At 42.7% G+C, this 19,626-nt stretch overlaps 3 protein-coding genes across 4 annotated transcripts in view; 2 read left to right on the forward strand and 1 right to left on the reverse strand.

Annotated features, from left to right (window-relative positions):
• The window catches only part of LOC123325518 (histone H2B type 1-C/E/F/G/I), a 388,315-nt gene extending 370,528 nt beyond the window's left edge, over positions 1-17,787 (reverse strand). The window contains exon 1 of the mRNA XM_044917586.1: positions 17,407-17,787. Coding sequence (XP_044773521.1) covers positions 17,407-17,787 — 381 coding nt within the window. The remainder of the gene's footprint in view (positions 1-17,406) is intronic.
• Positions 17,788-18,098: 311 nt separating this feature from the next.
• On the forward strand, positions 18,099-18,680 carry LOC110577892 (histone H2A type 1-E). Of its 2 annotated transcripts, XM_044917584.1 has the most exons (2): positions 18,099-18,179; positions 18,285-18,680. In XM_044917584.1, the coding sequence occupies exons 1-2, from the start codon at positions 18,099-18,101 to the stop codon at positions 18,489-18,491; spliced, it is 288 nt and encodes a 95-aa protein (XP_044773519.1). In that variant the 3' UTR covers positions 18,492-18,680. The 2 variants fall into 2 exon arrangements, with proteins under 2 accessions (XP_044773519.1, XP_021543032.2); XM_021687357.2 differs by having other exon boundaries at positions 18,099-18,680.
• Positions 18,681-18,698: 18 nt separating this feature from the next.
• Positions 18,699-19,277, forward strand: LOC123325487 (histone H3.3-like). The gene is made up of 2 exons (XM_044917238.1): positions 18,699-18,709; positions 18,872-19,277. The coding sequence occupies exons 1-2, from the start codon at positions 18,699-18,701 to the stop codon at positions 19,275-19,277; spliced, it is 417 nt and encodes a 138-aa protein (XP_044773173.1).
• The last annotated feature ends 349 nt before the right edge of the window (positions 19,278-19,626 follow it).

A 19,626-nucleotide genomic window follows, 5' to 3' on the forward strand; every position in this document is an offset into this window, starting at 1 on the left:
CATCTTTCGGGCGCCTGGGTGGCTCAGTTGGTTAAGCGACTGCCTTCGGCTCAGGTCGTGATCCTGGGGTCCTGGGATCGAGTCCCGCATCGGGCTCCCTGCTCGGCGGGGAGCCTGCTTCTCCCTCTGACCCTCTCCTCTCTCATACTGTTTCTCTCTCGCTCGCTCTCTAATAAATAAATAAATAAAATCTTTAAAAAAAAATCATCTTTCACTCTATAACCATAATATATAAAGAAATAAAATTGATTTTTGTACATCATTTTGTATCTAGCAACCTCTCTAAATTTATTAATTCAAATATCTCTCTAGTGTTATGTATGCATTTTATGTGTGTATTACAACATCATTTGGAAACAAGAACATTCTCAGTCCTTATCACTTACCACAATGGTAAATCCTTCTTTTTCCCAGTTACCCTGGCAGAAAAACTCAGAAAGGCATTGATTGACATATCCTGTTCACCTGGACTACTTCAAAATCCCTGTTTGACAATCTGCAAACACAGCTCCTGCTTCGCTTGTCTTGGGCATCTGGAGAGGGAGCACCAAGCATGGCTTTTTCACTTGTCCTCAACGTCTTGACATCAGTCGAATTCAAAGGATCTGGACCAGCATGATCTTGGGGAGGCTGGTGGCTGAGATCCAGGCGAGGATGCTGGTGATGAGCGTGGTCCCCTGGATGCTGGCCGTGAGTCCCCCATCCCTAACAGGGAGAGGCAGCTTCCATTATTTTTGCCCAGGAGGGGAAGGATCATTGTCCCAACTGAAAGGGCCCGGTGAATTTTGAGAGAAGCTGCAGGATAAATATTTGAGGCTGGTGCAATTTATACGTTGCCTCTTGAGATGACGTGTGGAACTGTAGCTCACTACATTGCTCTGTGTAAGAGAAAGTCAGTCATCTAAAAGGTGGGGGGAGCTAAGATTATCAGCATCACACTCACGTCAAGTCAACCCCTACCCCCCCCTCTAGACTGGGAACTTGTAGCTAGAGACGGAGTTTGGAAATGAGAGAGACTAGGGTCCTGGCTACAGTGTTTGAGCCTGTTCGGTGTTTAAGTTCTTAATGTTGGCAGGTTTAATTCCTAGTTTTAGTGTCTGCCTCAGTGAGCCCAGTCAATTTGGCAGAACAACTCGATTTGGCACCTGTTGTCTTTTTTTTTTTTCTTTTAAACCGTGGTAATGTATCATGCTGCAATAGGGCAATAGGAAACCAACACATTTGTCTAGCAGCTGTTCATTCCTTTTCCCTGCTGAGTAGAATTCTATTGCATGAATATACCACATCTTGTAGCCATCTTGTATTGATGGACATTTAGACAATTTCCAGATTTTGGCGAATACAAAGAGGACTGCTGTGAGCATTTGTGTATGAGTCTTCGTGTGATGAAGGGGAATGGAATAGACCCTCCTGGAATATCCCACTTTGGCATATTGATTATTTTGAACAAAATTACTTGAGAGACAGCTGGTACAAGAAGAACTCTCTGACCCTCATTTTTCCCCCTGAAAGCAGGAAATAAATCTTCCACGTGAAAGGTACCCTCCCTGTACCAGGAGGGTAGGAGACCTCTTTCTCACCAGAGTTGGGAATTTAGGACCAACAGGGCTGTATAGACAAATCTTGTTACTTCACTAATTTACTACCCCAAGCCCAGCTTGTCTTGTCGATTCTTCAGAAATTTATTGTTTCTTTGTCTCCAAAGTATAGAAGCTGCCTGCTTTGCTCACGTCTCTGAGTCATGTTTTTATGGGGCTCCGGCACCTATGAAACTAAATTTGTTTTTCTCCTGTTAATCTGTTTTATGTCAGTTTAATTGTTAGACCAGCCAAAGAACCAAGGGAAGAAGGGAAAAATCTTTCCGTGTCGACAATGATCATATATTTCATTTTCTTTTGAGTAGAAACTCAGAGTGCAATAGCTGAATCATATCGTAGATTACATGATTAACTTTTTTAAGAATCAGTCAAATTATTTTCCATTTTCCATTGACAGTACAAGTTTACCACAAGAGTTCCAGTTCCCTCATGTCCTTTCCAACACTTTGCATGATTAGTCTTTTTAACTTCGGCTTTTCTAGTAGGTGTGTAGTGGTCTTTGGTTATGGTTTTAATTTGAATTTCCCTAATGGCTAATGATTCTCAACATCTTTTCCTGTAGTTATTTGGCAATCACATACTTTCTTATGGAGTGTCTGTTCGTATCTTGTGCCCATTTATTTAATTGGACCCTTTATTCTCTCAGTGTTGAATGTTGAGCATACCAAAAATACAGTCCTTTATCAAATGAGTGAATTTGCAAAGATTTCTCCCAGTTTGTGGCTTGACTTTTGATTTTCTTGTCTTTTGAAGAGCAAATTTTTTTGTTGAAGAAGCCCAATTTATTTGTTCTCTTTTGGATCATATCTCTGGTGTCATAGCTAAGAACTCTTTGCCTAACACGAGGTCACAAAACTTTCTCCTACATTTTCTCCTAGGAGTTTTGTGGTTTTCATTTTACATTTAAGTCTGTGATATTTTTTTTTTTGAGGTTGTTTTTGTAAATTATGGGCTTTTTTTTTTTTTTTGCACCTGTGGATATTCAGTTTTTCCACTTATTAAAAAGGATATCCTTGGGGCGCCTGGCTGGCTCAGCCGTTAGGTGTCTGCCTTCGGCTCAGGTCATGGTCCCCAGGTCCCGGGGTCCTGGAATCAAGCCCCGCATCGGGCTCCCTGCTCAGCAGGAAGCCTGCTTCTCCTTCTCCCACTCCCCCTGCTTGTGTTCCCTGTCTCGCTGTCTCTCTCTCTGTCAAATAAATAAATAAAATCTTTTTAAAAATTTAAAAAATAAAAAGGATATCCTTTCTCCACCAATTTGCCTTTGGGCCTCTCTCAAAAATCAGTTATTCATATATGAGTGAGTTTATTCTTGCACTCTATTCTGTTCCATTGACCTGTTTGCCTGTTTTGTGACACCATGTTGCTTGGCTTTCTATAATAATTCTTTGAAATCAGTAGTTGGGAGCCACCCATCTTTGTTCTTCTTTTTGAGTTGTTTTGGCTATCCTAGATCCTTTTCATTTCCATGTGAATTTTAGAATCATATTATCAATTTTTACAAAGAAAACTTCTGGGTTTTAATTGGGTTTGTTGAATTTAAAGATCAGTTGGGGGATAACTGACATGTTAACAATCTGAGTCTCCTGACTTCTGAATAAACTATATCTTCACATTGAGTTGCCTCTTTAAGTTCTCTCGGGAATATTTTGTATTTTCCAGGGCACAGGCAGTTAACATCTTTTGTCAAATTTATCTCTAAGCATTTCATATTTTTTATCATATTATAGAATAAATTTAAAAACTTCAATTTCTGACTGGGGCGCCTGGGTGGCTCAGTTGGTTGGGCGACTGCCTTCGGCTCAGGTCATGGTCCTGGAGTTCCGGGATCGAGTCCCGCATCGGGCTCCCTGCTCGGCAGGGAGTCTGCTTCTCCCTCTGACCCTCCTCCCTCTCATGCTCTCTGTCTCTCATTCTCTGTCTCGCAAATAAATAAAATCTTAAAAAAAAAAATTTCAATTTCTGATTGTTCTCAGTATATAAAAGTGCAGTTGTGTTTTGTACATTAACTTTGCATCCTGTCACTTTTCTGACCTCACTCATCGGTACTACTAGCTCTTTGTAAATCCAGTACAAGTGTTTCCTTTTCAATTTGGATGACTCTTCCTCTCTTCCTCTTCCTCTCCCTCCCTCCTTCCTTTCTCTCTGTCTCTCTCTGTTTCTCCTTCTCTCTCCTGTTCTTTTTTTTTTTTTGCCTGATTTCACTAACTAGAATTTCCAGCACAACATTCAATACAAGTAGTGAGAGCAGACATAGCTATCTTAGTCACAATCTTAGGGAGAAATCAGTGATTCCCTTTTAAGAATGGTGTTAGTTGAGTTTTTTGTAGATGCCTTTTATCAGGGTGAGGAACTTCTGTTCCTAGTTTGCTGAGAGTTTTTATCAGGAATGGATATTGGATTTTGTCAAATGCTTTTCTGCACCCATTGAGATGATCATATGAATTTTCTTTTTTAGTTTGTTAATGCAGTGTTTTACACTGATTGATTTTCTCGTGTTAAACCAACCCTACATTTTGGGGATAAATCAGGAATGTTTGATCATGCTGTATTATTTTTTTTTAATATATGAATAGATTTTAATGTCTAAAACTTTGTTTAGAATTTTTGCATCTGTGTTTGTGAAGGATATTGGTCAGGAGTTTTCTTTGTTTGTAGTGTATTTGCCTGATGTTAGTATCAAAGTGATGACCCTGTTATAGAATGAGTTAGGATAGGGGTTTTACAAACATCTTCTTTAAGATGCCAGAAGGTAAGTTTTTTAGGCTGTGCAGGCCTTAGAATCTCTGCCACTGCTCTGCTGTTGTAGCGAGAAAGTAGCCATAGATAACTCACAAGTGACTGCCATAGCCCTGTTCCAATAACACTTTATTACCCAAATCAGCTGATGGGCTAGATTTCGCCTACACACCATTATTTGCCAACCCCTGAGTTAGGAAACATATCTCCTTGGATCTAATACTTATGAAAATTGCAAAGACAATCATAAAAGAAGAACAAGTTTGGGGGACTATTAAATTAATATTAATCCTTATCTTAAGCTATGGTAGTAAGGGTGATTGGTATTGAACTAAAAATATACCCACATGTATATAGTCACCTGATTTGTGACAAACACTGAAGTGTAATGGGCAAAGGGTTGTCTTCTTAATAAATTGTGTTGGGTCAATGATATGTCCGTATGGAAATATCCATATGGAAAAGACTCTTAAAAATCAACAAATAAATGTTAAATAACCCAATAAAAAATACTCAAAGATATGAATAATCTCCTCCATTTAATGACATGCAAGGTACAGGAAGCATATGAAAAGGTATACAACATCATTATTCATAAGGGAAATGAAAATTCAAATTAAAACAATGAAATATCACTGCACATCTTCTCAGAAGGACAAAAATCAACAAGCCTAACAAGTTATAAAAGCAAAGATATGAAGCAATTAAAATCATTTTACATTGCTGAGAGAAGACTGAATTGGTTTCTCTATTTTGGAAAAATATTTGTCAGTGTTTATGAAAAGTTTATGACTACCTTATAAACTGTCAATTCTACTCCTAATTATATGCCTGAAATTAATGAATGCATAAGTTCACCAAAAGACATACACAAAAATATTCACAGAGCTTATAATACCCCAAAAAACTAAAAGCAACTGAAAAGTAACCAGGGACATTAAATTTTAAATTGTTAGCATTTCCTGAAATTGTCTTGTAAGCATTCTTAAAGTACAAATTAACACTTTAGCCCTAATAAGATGTTACCATAACTTCCGGGCCATTAGGAGTCAATCAAATATTTTAGCATGTGTATATTATTTTTAATCAAGAAAGAAATTTAGAATTCAAATCTACAAACTTTAAAGTATTGACTTTGTAACATAATTAATGTAAACATAAATTCAAAGATATTATGGTTTGTTAATCCTCAGCTTAATATTTTACAAAGGATGAACTTTTTGATCAAGCATATAAATAAAAATATTTCAAAATGGTATTTGAATCAAATAATGCTGGAAAGCCCAAACACAATGTTATACTGACCTGCCCTGTTATCAGAATGGAATAGAAGGAATCTGGCAAGGATGATTTTTGAGTTTACGGAAGTAGTTTGGAGGGTCTGGTCCTACTCCTACATGGAGGAGGCCATTCTGCCTCTTCCTGGGTTGTGTTCATGGGAGCCTGAAGGACTGAGAATGGGAACAAATAGGAACGCAGTACTAGGTCCCTGGAGCCGGGGACTATGGAGTTGAGGAAGGCCCTGAACACATCACTTTTGTTCCTGGCAGCGGGATTATTGGGATTAAGTATAAAAGCACCTTTGGTCTCCTCTATTAGACTATGAGAGCAAGGGTAATGTCTCACTCCTTTTTGCTTCCCAGATGCCTGAAACAGTTCTTGGCAAATAGGCACTTATTCCACAGTTATTATTTATTTAACCATTATACACCTTTTTTTAAAAAAGATTCTATTTTTCTATTTATTTATTTGACAGAGAGAGAGAGAGTACAAGCAGGGGAAAGGGAGAAGCAGACTCCTTGCTGAGCAGGGAACCCAACTCAGGGCTCAGTCCCAGGACTCTGGGATTATGACCGGAGCCAAAGGTAGACGCTTAACTGAGCTTCCCACGCGCCCTGCACCATTATACACTATTATATTATTCTCAATTATCCAGGTGCTTGTAGGTCAGGTGTGGAACTGACTAGATAAGGCAAATGAGGCTTAATCCAGGGCCAAGTTTTGTGGGAAGAAATAAGTATCAAGAAGTACTAGACATGCAAAACCAAAATCCTGTGAGGATTTGAATCCAATATCTTTCGCTTACCAGATAAGTAGAATGGATTGCAAAGCAACAATCTATTGTCCTAGAAAGGAATTTATTTGATATGCACCATATGGACAACATTTAAGAGCATGCCAGTACACTTTTGGAATTTTTTTTTTTAAAGATTTTTTATTTATTTATTCACGAGAGACAGAGAGAGAGAGAGAGAGGCAGAGGGAGAAGCAGGCTCCCAAGGAGCAGGGAGCCCAATGCGGGACTCGATCCCGGGATGCTGGGATCATGACCTGAGCCAAAGGCAGACGCGCCACCCAGGCGCCCCACTTTTGGAATTTTTAATTGAGAAGTCACATTTTGTTTCTAGCAGGAAACATACCAAGACAAACCTCTTTGGTACAAAACATCACAAAGGCCTGAACAGAGGAGGCTGTCAATTAGGGAAAATGAGAGATACAAATTGTTTTTTTATTTCCTATCTTGACACCTATAAAACATTGTTCCAAAGAAAAAAACCAGTTCTTTCCACCCAAGACAAATCACCAATTTCTGAAGTCCACATGTTAGGTGTTGGAATGTGTACTAGGTTACAATGTGATAGTTACAGCTCTTGAGGAGATGGGAAATGTTCAAAACAGGAGCCACCCTCCCCCCCCCCCCCCCCCCGCAAAAGAGCAAAAACACAAAAGAAGTTTAAAGAAAGAGCTGGGTGGGGGGAGAGAAAAACGCTTTATCAGATCAAAGGAATCAAGAATGAGCATGGAAGGATAAGGCTGAAGCAAGAACAGAGCAGAGAGGCCACAGACATGGGAATGGGAATTTCTCTCTGAGAAAAGAACGTATTTAGTAACTGGGAATGAAACAGTCGTTCATGGTAGAAATGACTTTTTTTTTAATGAGCTGGGAAATTGTAGATGGTGTTGAGTCATGGTTCGAAATGCAGGTCAAGAAGACGGAAGATCCTCTGAAGAACTTGGGGCGGAGGAGTTACGTGCCTGTTGGGTGGTGGGGGAGGGACAGTAAAGTGTGCCCCAAACTGAGAAGGCGCACTGAGACTGGAAAACTAAACAGGGGGCTCCATACAGTTTACACAGAGCTTTACTCAGGGTAACTTACTGACAGGGAGAATCTGCTGGAAAATGAGACAGGGCAGCTTCATGGCTATTCTCCAAAAAGTCCAGACAGTAGTCCCCAAATTTTATAGAGCGGGTCGGGGGGGGGGCTCGCAGAAGGGCACTGTAGTGAGATCAAAGGGGTCACCTGCACCTGATTGACAGCTAACCTTTAATTAGATCTTGTGACCCCACCTGTGTGTCAAGAAGGGGAAAGACTATGTTATCTCCAATAGATTCACGGGAGGCCACAGCAAGCCCCCCCACCTGCCGCATCCGGCCCTTGGCAGTCATTCCTAAAGTATGTCTATTAATCTCCAAGGGCTGGGAACACGGGCCCCAAAGAGGCCATCCTGCAAACCCGAAGAGGGAGGAGTCAAGAATGGAGCCACTGTTGTCAGCACTCCTACACGTGGTCAAACTGAGCTTTGAAGTCTCTTTCTTTAGCTGTGGGCCGTCAGAAAGGGGCCACCAGGGGTGGAGAAGCCAGAGCACATCCCAACACGGAAGAGCCCCAGATGCTGGGCCACGTGCCTTCTATCAGCCTCTGGCGTCAGAGGTGAGCTCTGTGTGACACGGCATTTCCTCCACAATACTGTGTACCACAACTGGATGAAGGAATGAATGAACAGAAAGAGAACTTGCAGAGGCAAAATCTGGAAGATTTGGCAAGCCATTGGAGGTGGGGATCTTTCTGGTGCATGAAGAAACCCACAGCTGTGTAAATATGTTCAATGAGCTGGTGAGCACTCGTGGAGAAGGAAGGGGGACGGACATGGACTGGGGGGAGAAAGCACAGATTTGGGGGTAACACATGTTGCCTGCCAACACTGACTTTGCCAGGTATCAGCCACGTGACTTCAGGAAGATACTCTACACCCTCCCACCCCTGGCCAAGCCTCAGCTCCATCTCTAAAATGAGGATAATTGTATATGTTTGTGAAAAAAATAATAAATTGGATTAAATAAAACAAGGTGAGTGACTCCCTTTTTCTGGTTCCCTGATACACAGCCCTGAATGGCGGTAGTGATCGATGACCCCTGCATGGTGGTTTTGGTGGTATTTTGAAGAACGTTTCAGGTCACACAGTTGCCAGTGCAGATTTAAAGGAAGGAGAAGTTGAGGCTGGAGACGGGTTTGGCAGTCATGTGTGCCTTCATTCGTCGGACCAGATGGCCTACTCCATAGTCTGGCTGTGAAAGAGTGATGGAACTTTCAGAAGGCAGGGAGTTGGAGGTAAGTGAAAGAGAAGGAAAAAGACCAGGCAAAGGCACACATTAACCGTGCCCACCCAGAAGGCCACAAGGTCCCTCGGCTGGATGAGCAGGGAAAGGCTGGACAGCAGCGCCCTTGAGCGGTGGTCACCATAGGTGCAGGGTGAGATGGACATCTGGGGGCTCTAGGGGAGAAGTCCTTAGACACCAGGGTTTCTCTTCCAGGAGAAATGGAAATCCAGAAGGCAGCAGTCTCAGAGAAGGGGATTTATAATTTCCCGTTAGCTTCACCCCCTGAAACTGGCAGGCTTCATGTCTCCCCTAATGAAGGAAGGTCCTGAGTCTGAGACTCAGAGAAGGGCAGGATATCTGGAAGTGACACAATGTGTTCATTGCCTTATTTGGTATATAAAAATAATGCATGTGCCAATAATCATTAATGAGAAACATCAGGAACGAGAGGAAATCCGAGTTTTAACAAAACCAAAGGTTTTTGCAGGGGGAGAAAACTGGGAACTCAACCAGGAGTGCTCAGAGAATGCTGGGAAGGGATGAGTTGTCTTTGATCTTCTGTATCACCCACCAAAGGAAGTAAAGAAAATTCGTTGAGGGTCTCCCATTTGGCAACAGTGGATCCAAGGAATATGACTTCACTCACTTATTCAGAGATGTACCCTGTGCCTGGCACTGTTCTAGAAGCTGGGAAATACAAGTAGTGACCAAAATAGACTAAAACAGAAAAATACATCCCTCAAGGGACTTACATTCTAGTGGGGAGGGTGTTAGGGTGACGAGAAGCCAAAGAATAGGTAAAACATGCAGCATGTCAGATCTTGGTACACATTATGAAGACGAATAGAGTAGAAAGTAGGAATAGGAAATTAGGGTGGGGTCGCTCAATGATAAAGATGACTATTAACCACGGCCCCACTGACAAGGTGATGCTCGGTGTTAGGATCTGTGTCTCCACTTACAAAGCCCAGAGGTCCCATCCCACCGCTGTCCTGACCTGCTTCGGCCCTCTTAAAGATGAGCATCAGGCTCACTTTTAGGGGTTCCCAGTGTAGGAACAGGTTTGGCCTTGGGTTACCTTCCTTAGGTTACTAGGGTGCACCTGCCGAGAATTTTCAGCCGCTCTAGTTATTAAGGAAAGGGTTCCAAGCTAGGTAATGAGAAAAGCAATTGGGTAGAACCGTGAGAAGAACATCACCATTGGCCATTTAAAGTGTGTGTGTTGGGGGTGGGGAGGAGTCCACGCTTCTGTGTTTGTATGAAGAAGTTCCAGACCGCTACACACAAAACTAGTAAATGCGGCTCCCTGTTACTGATGGGGGAGCTGGGCGGTGAAGGGCTATGTTGGGAGCAGGATTGTTTCTTGTGTTTGCTTCTTGTGTTCTTTATGTATGCCATTATGAAGCCCTCGCACCTGACTGCCCAATAGAAACCATACAACAAAACCAAGTTTTAGCTGCATTGTCCCAAGCGGCCAGCAGGTGGCGAGAGCGTGCGACGCTCTCCCGCAGGTGGGCTGGAAGGAGGAGCCTGGGCTGGGGGCCCTTCCCTCCGGCCCACCCCTCTTCCTGTTCCTCGGTGAAGTCGCGCTGACTTCTCCGTGTCTGGATTCCCCTGTGTCACCCTTTGTTGACCAAAAGAGAAATAGATTCGTTAACTGGGCCGACATCTTAAAAAACTTCTGGGGGGGGGGGGGCGGTTGTGCAGGGGAGGCTGGGAGCACAGCCCGAATCTGCGGGGATTACCGGCATCCTGCCCGCGCCGGGTCGCTCTCCGCGCTTGCTGGGGCGGGCGGGGCGCACAAGCTCCTCATTTCCGTCTCGAGTATTGTCACAAACGTCCCAAAAGATACAGGTAAACAAAATACAAGAATGTCGCACCGAAAAAAACTTAGAAGTGATCGTTCGTAACATCATCCAATATCTAGTGCTTTAAAACCAAACCAAACAAAAACCACAACCCTCAGTTGCCTCAAATACTTCTTTACAGTGATTTTTCTGAATTAGGATTCCATTGATTGCTATGTCTCCCAAATCTGTTTCAATGCGTTTCACTTAACTAAATCTCCAAATAGTCGAGTTTGCTCTTTGGAAAAGGATTGAGAAAAGATAATCTGGGTGATGGCAATTCTCATTGTTCATGGATTGTCATTGTAGAGCCTTTCTATGAAAAGTGCCGGGGAGAAGTTTTCTAAAAAACAAAAGTAGTATCATACTGATAGTTTCCATTCATATTTCATTTACATAAAAGTTAGCATCTTTAAGATTATAAATGAGGGCGCCTGGGTGGCTCAGTTGGTTAAGCAACTGCCTTTGGCTCAGGTCATGATCCCAGGGTCCTGGGATCGAGTCCCGCATCGGGCTCCCTGCTCGGCGGGGAGTCTGCTTCTCCCTCTGACTCCCCCCTCTCATGTGCTCTCTCTCATTCTCTCTCTGTCAAATAATAAATAAAATCTTTATTAAAAAAATAAATAAAGTTTCATTGGGCGCCTGGGTGGCTCAGTCGGTTAAGCGACTGCCTTCGGCTCAGGCCATGATCCTGGAGTCCCTGGATCGAGTCCCGCATCGGGCTCTCTGCTCAGCAGGGGGTCTGCTTCTCTCTCTAACCCTCCTCCCTCTCATGCTCTCTGTCTCTCATTCTCTCTCGCAAATAAATAAAATCTTTTAAAAAAAAAAGATTATAAATGAAACTTTTCCTCTGAAAACCTTAGTTTTTTACACAACAAGCAAACAAATTTGTTTTCTGTATCTATAGACAAAATATGAAAGATATCTTAACAATATTCTTTTCCCAGAAGGAAAGAGAGAAGAAAAGAAGGTTTGAACCTAAAGATCTGACCTCAGGTGAGGTCAAGGTCAGATTTCAGGGGAAACAGACTTTTCAATCCCTTCTTCACTTTCAACTGACATTCACTAATATTTTCTCCTTCCCACATTAAGGAAGAAAGAACCTAGAAGTCTTGATGTTGCAAAATAGCTTAAGAGAAAATGCCTCTCTAATGAGAAATATAATGTAACACTCTTCTTCATGGTACCTTTCTTTCTTGTTTAAAAAGTCCTTCTCTATAGTCATATTTTCCTATTTTATTTTCGGAAGGCCTTAGTGATGTTCTATTTACATTTAGGGGTCTTCCCCCACAACCACCCCATCACCAGTTGCCCCGATCAATTTTTTTGAGCCACCTGTCTTTTCCTCACTAACCTGAAATCTCACCTCTCTCTTTTCTGAAATTTCAACAAAAAATTAGCTGTGATCCTTGGCTTCCTATCTAATTCAGTTGGTAAATGTTTCCATCTCTGTGCAGTACCACATAGTATTATATAAGTCTTTTATCACTAAATCATGTTGTACCTCGCATTGAGAGTTTCTTGGATTTTTTTTTATCACTTTGCTTTTCAAATAAATGTTAAAATTAACTTCCAAATTCCAAAACTAACATAAGGATTTTGACTGGAAGTACCTTAAATAATTACACCAATTTTAGAAGAACTGACATCTTTATGCTATTTAATATTTCTTATCTATGAACATACTACATCTCTTCACTTAATACCTTTAAATAAGAGTCTGAAAGCATTGGATTTCTTCTTAACCCTACAATGCAGCAATTATGTGGTTCTATATATATATTTAATAATTTCTGAAAAAGTTTGTTATACAGAAATGCAGTTAATTTTTGTAAACTGAGAAATAAACAATGACCAAAAACCAAAATACACTCTTTTCCACGTATTGCTTTCCCATAATGATAATGATTTGCCCATTTCGCATGTCTCAGTCATATTTTAAGAGCATGCAAAATCTTTTTAGTTATAGAAAATAGCTCGTAATCCAGAATTCACTGCTCTCCTGGTTCTATTGTTGGGCCATCTATATATTGTGTAACTTATAGTTACACATGTGGCATCAAGACACCCTAAATAAAATACTAAGGGAGAAGGAAAGAAAAATCAGTGATTAGGTTAAATAGATAAATATGTGAAATATCACAGGAGGAAACATGGGTAACAGGCCAATTTTTCTCAACTCAGTTATCTAAAAACAATTTCATCAAGTGACCAATTCTTAAGAATTACTGAAACTTTATTTGTGTATTTATCAATTTTATAGTAACTTACATTAGTGTAGTTTAACTTGTATTTGAAGATTTCTGAGACTAAGCTGACTGGCTTTCATTGTGTATTTTTTATGACAGCCTTTTAAAGAACACTCAAACAGTCTCTGTTCCAGTTGCTGCCCATCCTCCTAAAAAGAGAAAGTGCAAGAGGGAAGAAGGAAAACAAAAACTTAGAGAAGATTGAGCAACAGGGGAATCCAAAGGTCTCAATCCCCCAAGTCAAGACTTACCACATATCTCTTAGGCCGGCTAGTGAATCCGATTAAAAGTGCTTTAACTTTACACTAAAAATGAACCATTTAATAGAGTCATCTCAGTGTCCACAGGCGGAGGCATTCCTCCTTTGAATACTACAACTTTCAAAAACAAAAAACCAAAAATCCAATAAACTCAACAGAGTGAGCCCTGAGATGCAAGGATGGAAAGTGAAGGTTGTTCGAGTCGGTGATCAAGCCCGTGGCAGAGGGACCCCTCCATTTCCGCCTCTCTGTTCTCTAACCAATGTGTTTGGCAATGGCAGAGAGTGCGGCTCTTCTTTGTCACTATTCAGTACCTACACAGTATCTAGCTGAACAGGACTCCAATAACTTGCCAAACTCCTAGATGCCGCTTTCACGGAGTCTCCCGGGAACGGATAAGGCCGCGGCTCATGAAGGCTGGGCTACACGTGAAGACTAGGTAGCCCCGTGGCCGTCTCTGCGCTGCCTTAGCTTTTCTCTATGATGTACTGAAATGGCCAAAATCGTGTTGTGAGATAGGAGGTATAAAGTATCCAGTAAATTCATAGGTAAGCTTGCTAGCAATGGCCTGAGAGTGAAACACACCAAATCTAGAATAAGTGTCTATCTCAGTGAAGTCCAGTATCTGCGTCATCCAGGACAAAATGGATCCGAGAACACTTGTCCTAGCATCTGGGCCGCTTGGCAGCGTCAGTATCCGGGTCAGCTCTCTGGAGCTAAGTCTATGTTGAAGAGCTCTTGTATAACCTCTTCTGTGGGCCACCTTGCTTACAAATTGCTTGGGCAGTAAGAAGGTACTGAGAAAAGAAACTCAGTGACATGCACACGGTTGGTGGTGTCTGCCTGATTACTGAGAACTTCCATGGAGGCATGGACCTCATGGCTGGCATTGGCATAGGCCAACATTATTCTTAGACTCCAGGACCATTCTGAGTCCATCCATCTCACTGTTCCCCAAAACTTGTCAACAAACCTCCACTTTTGTCCCCTTCACATCTTTGCCTCGCCAGGCAAATCAGCCACACACCAGTCAGTTTAGATCGATATCTTAGATCACTTCTCTTTCCAGCAAAAGTCAACAATGAGAGGCAATGCTCCTAATTCTTCCCAGTGGCAGCAAATCCTCCTCTCTTCCCTCTTGTCTTTCACGGATCCTCCTGAGTGGTACGTTGTTATTACTATTTCTGATTGGCTTCAGCGGTGGTATTACAGCCCATATGTTGAATACTTACCGCATGCGAGGCAGTGTTCTAGGCATGTGCAAAATGTTAATTCATCAGCACTACTGTATCCCCCTTTTTAAATGAGGAAAAAAGCTAGAGAAATTAATGTGTAAATGCAAATTTTAAGTGCCACGGCCTAGTTTCAAACCTAGACAGTCTTTCTCAATCAACAATTTATAGAAAACTCATGTTAATAAAAATAAAAAGCATAACTATGTTCCAGAAGTAGAAATAACTGGAGTGTGAGCTACTTGCTCTAACAATTATTTTCTTCCTTCAGTCCTTGCTCGGGCTGGGCCTCGTAGATATTGCTTCCATGTGACAATCAAATACTGATGTATACATCATAGTTTTGTAGATCTGATGGTGTGCAAGAGCACAAACCACATGTTCATCGGGTTTCCCAATGTCAAGTGTATAGTATAGTTTCCATAGTAAATGAGAACAGATTCACTGATAAAGATGAGAAAAAATATTAATAATGTGCAAAACAAGTTCTTCAGGAATCCCTTTTTTATTATTAAAATTAAAAAATTCTGCTCTACTTTATGTGCAGAATGCAAATATGTCTTCATGCAATGCAAACTCTATAAAGAGAGTTGCATATCTAACATTTGGGGGCAATATCAAGAAAAGTGACACTTCGAAATTAAAGCTTAGAAGAAGTCATTCAAATCAATGGATAGTTTGTAAATATAGTTATTACTAATTGGATATTTACCATATATTATCAAAACTTGAAAATAAAATTAACCAAAGTTATATTACAATGGAATTAACTTTAACACACCAAAGGTATAATGGAAGAATAGATATCTGCATGGTATCTAGATATAGGGCCACTGATCTTTCCATAGACTTTCTTAGTGGGGCTCTATTAATTCCCTAGGGAATGGGTGCCTTGATTTCAACAACGGTTGGAGATTAGTTTAAAAAGAAATATGTACACAGGAGAAAAATGAAATATAATCATTTGATATAACTGGAAAAAAGGCTACATACAAACAGCTAGTTCTAACACAATGTTCTAGGCATCATTCTGGTTTGTGATTTCTGGGGAAGACCTGTCAAATAGTCTTAAGTACTTTGAGCAACAAATATCTATTTTGTGATATGATATTTCACAGTGTACATTTTTTGCAATGATATACTGTGTTAGTTTAGCTTTGAACCAGTTTTTCTGAAGCTGATTAGCAATGGTTAAAGTGATAACTCTTTTTCAAGGAAAGGATTAAAACAAAACCTTGCCTTATTTACAAGGGGACTCCATCAAGGTGCAGATTACCCCAAAGATGAAAATTTGATTTATTTACCTGATTTGTTTACGGCTTAAGCAGTTTAATTTTCTGAGTAATAGGAGAATTAGCTGGGATCTTTTCAACATCGTAGTTTCGAAAACAGTCTTTACAGATTTTCATCTGGGAATGGACTATTGCCTATGACTTATCTTCTGTCTCAATCCCTGTCCTTTTCTCACAAATTCTGGCTTTTTATTCTGATTTCTATATCCTATAAGACAAACAACAAAAAAAGTATTTAGCTTGGAAATTATCATCTGACTATTTGGATTAATGGAGAGGGTCGGGGTCTCATACGACAGAAGTGACTAAAATTATCTATGTTCTGTTTATTTACAGATACTCACTTATCATTAGTGTGGGATGGAGATGAAGGAAAGAACTTTCTTTTCTTTCTTTGTTTTTCCTTTCATGACTGTATATTCTCTACATGGAAACATACAACAAACCAGTTAGTAGCAATTCAAATCCATATATCCATATATATGGAGGCAGTCCCAAATGCTGGACAAACTGTTAGAAGAAGCTCAAAAACGGAAGGAAATTTCAGAGAGCAGGCAAGATTGAAGTGGGCATTGAAACATGAGTAGGATTTGAATCAACAAAGAAGTGTATATTTGACACTGGATTTAACCAAATATTGTTTAAGGCATTACCACTGTATTAAATTTAGATCCGTTTTAGATAAACTAAATAATGTATTTAAATTAAATCCATTTAAAATTACCTAAACCCCAAACCAGCCATAGTGGAAGCTTCCAAATGCTTTCTTTATAGATCGTGGCTTTTAAGCTAAGAGATACAGAATATGGAATAGTTATAATGCAGACATACTATTGTTGGGTGACGGGTTCTTATTTACAACCTAACTGACACGGAGTGTGTTCTTCCTCACTGGTTCCAGGCAATGTCAAACATAGGATTTAAAATACCAACAAAAGGAACTTTACAATAGTTACTGATTTTTGTTTCAGTACAGTCTAGGATAGCCATCAAGCTTCTTTGCCTTCATTTGACCGCCCCCCCCCCCCCAAACCCAGTCCTGTCTCGTCTTGTATTTTCCATTATATGGATCTACGGCAAAGGGAAAGCGGCACCCTAATTAGAAATAAAGCATGGGTACTTCTCACACTGAAGAGGACACCCTCCAAATTCCTTTCTCTCCAACGAAAATTCCAAGAGGAAAAGTATAACCGTCATTCCTACAAGGACAGAACGCTAAAGACGAGGAGAATGAAAAGCAGCCCAGACTCGGGAGAATGTCTCCTCCAGCGGCTGCTGTGTGCGGGGCTCGGGGGCCGGAGTGGCCGGGGCCTCCGCGCATCCAAACCCGCGGGCGCTTCCCAGGCGTCGGCAACCAATCAGGGCGCGGAGAGGAAGGGCGGCAAATTCAAACTGCCCGCGCAACCCCTGCGCCCGCGGCCGCGCCCAGCTCTTTACTCTCGACAGGTAACCGGGGTGTGTTTGAATTGGCTTCGAGCTTAGCTTTCTCTGCCAGTTACTTAATCCTAATGGTTACCAGAGCCGGGGGCAGAGCCCTTTTGAAAATAGTTCCCAAGGGGCAGTGACAAGCTCAGAGCGGTTGCTTTGCACAAAGGAGTTACAGAGCTTTGCCAGGACCTGGTAACGTTTCTTGTCGCTTAGTTATCGCGACAGGAAAAGTCTGACATTGTTCGGTGACTGCCGTACCTCGCAGAGCAATTACTGTTAAGTTACAGGAGCCCAGCACGGAATAAAAACGAGCAGCAGCTCTCTTTGAAAATATGGGGGCTCTTAAAAGAGCCGTTAGTTTCCAATTTGCCGCCAACTCACTGTTCACTTGGAGCTGGTGTACTTGGTGACGGCCTTGGTGCCCTCGGACACGGCGTGCTTGGCCAGCTCCCCGGGCAGCAGCAGGCGCACGGCCGTCTGGATCTCCCGCGACGTGATGGTCGAGCGCTTGTTGTAATGCGCCAGGCGGGACGCCTCGCCCGCGATGCGCTCGAAGATGTCGTTGACGAACGAGTTCATGATGCCCATGGCCTTGGACGAGATGCCCGTGTCGGGGTGCACCTGCTTCAGCACCTTGTACACGTACACCGAGTAGCTCTCCTTGCGGCTGCGCTTGCGCTTCTTGCCGTCCTTCTTCTGCGCCTTGGTCACCGCCTTCTTGGAGCCCTTCTTCGGGGCCGGGGCCGACTTGGCGGGCTCGGGCATGATTCGCAACAGATCAAAAGCCCTCTAAAGAAATAGTAGAAGGAAAACGTAATGGGTCCCATTTATAGAGAACCTCTTATGCAAATAAGGTGTAAATTACACTGTTCTCTGATTGGTGGCTGTTCAGGGTAACGTCACAATTAGTTCTTCCCAATCAGAACGCAAGGATTCCAAAGTTGCATTTCCATTGGTTAAGCTGCAATCTTAACCAATGAAAAATTTTCTTTTTCAAGCCCAATAAGGGTTATAAAAACTGCTACCCCCCACGCTTTCACTTTGGTAACTTAGTGTTGCGTAAATCTGAGATCACAATGTCCGGACGCGGCAAGCAAGGCGGCAAGGCCCGCGCCAAGGCCAAGACGCGCTCGTCGCGGGCCGGCCTGCAGTTCCCGGTGGGCCGCGTGCACCGCCTGCTCCGCAAGGGCAACTACGCCGAGCGGGTCGGCGCCGGCGCGCCCGTGTACCTGGCTGCCGTGCTGGAGTACCTGACGGCCGAGATCCTGGAGCTGGCGGGCAACGCGGCGCGCGACAACAAGAAGACGCGCATCATCCCGCGCCACCTGCAGCTGGCCATCCGCAACGACGAGGAGCTCAACAAGCTGCTGGGCCGCGTGACCATCGCGCAGGGCGGCGTCCTGCCCAACATCCAGGCCGTGCTGCTGCCCAAGAAGACCGAGAGCCACCACAAGGCCAAGGGCAAGTAGTGGTCTAAATGACCATTTACGGTAGCTCGAGTAAGTCGAGTCCAAACCAAAGGCTCTTTTCAGGGCCACCTATATTTTCTGGAAAAGAACTTTAACATTTGTTTTATACTAAATGAGAAAAAGTGGGACGTAGAAAACTTGAGCCATTCTCATCTATCCTCTATCCCGGGTTGAAAGCAGAACACTACATTAAAGCCTAAACCTGCGATGAACGATAGGTTTTTCCCCCATTTGAGAATTTGTGGTAATTGGAAAACAGACTCCTTACATACCTTGTTGAGTTGTTTACCTAGTCAGTGTGCGTCCACAGGGAGCTATTAGCTTTTGTCAATTAATGAAATTTTCTGGTGCACAAAAGCTTAGCTGGCTGAGTTTAGCAGTCGGCGCAGCAAGCCACCGGCCACCGGCGGCGTCAAGAAGCCGCACCGCTACCGGCCCGGCACGGTGGCCCTGCGCGAGATCCGGCGCTACCAGAAGTCCACCGAGCTGCTGATCCGCAAGCTGCCGTTCCAGCGGCTGGTGCGCGAGATCGCGCAGGACTTCAAGACCGACCTGCGCTTCCAGAGCTCGGCCGTCATGGCCCTGCAGGAGGCGTGCGAGGCCTACCTGGTGGGGCTCTTCGAGGACACCAACCTGTGCGCCATCCACGCCAAGCGCGTCACCATCATGCCCAAGGACATCCGGTCCCCTACCGGCCCATGGAGAGCTTCACTGCAGGATAGTCTTCCCCCATCCAAAGGCTGCCAAGAGTCGCATCCAGTTTTCCTAACAATACATAGGCTTTGAGGCACTGCCCTCCACCACCCTCGATGTTGCCAAATGGATAAACTACTGGGATTACATGGGTAGCTATGACACCATTCTGGAGCCCGAGAAAAGTTTCTCACATTTGGGATGAGCCTGAAGTCAAGGCTGTTGCCTCAGCGTAATTTGTCACACCTTAACATATAAGGAATGTTTCCCATAACTAGTGCTATTGAAGTGTAAAGTGTTGCTAATCCCAAAGGCTGTTCTGCGTTACAGACTTTTTTTTTTTTTTTAAGATTTTATTTATTTATTTGAGAGACAGAATGAGAGAGAGCACATGAGAGAGGGGAGGGTCAGAGGGAGAAGCAGACTCCCTGCCGAGCAGGAA

This window comes from Neomonachus schauinslandi, chromosome 8, assembly GCF_002201575.2.
Source record: "Neomonachus schauinslandi chromosome 8, ASM220157v2, whole genome shotgun sequence".
NCBI classification, from domain to species: Eukaryota; Metazoa; Chordata; class Mammalia; order Carnivora; family Phocidae; genus Neomonachus; species Neomonachus schauinslandi.

Bases quoted from the DNA above. Each gene is read 5' to 3' on its own strand.
- LOC110577892 (XM_021687357.2), top strand. From the start codon at position 18,099: ATGTCCGGACGCGGCAAGCAAGGCGGCAAGGCCCGCGCCAAGGCCAAG.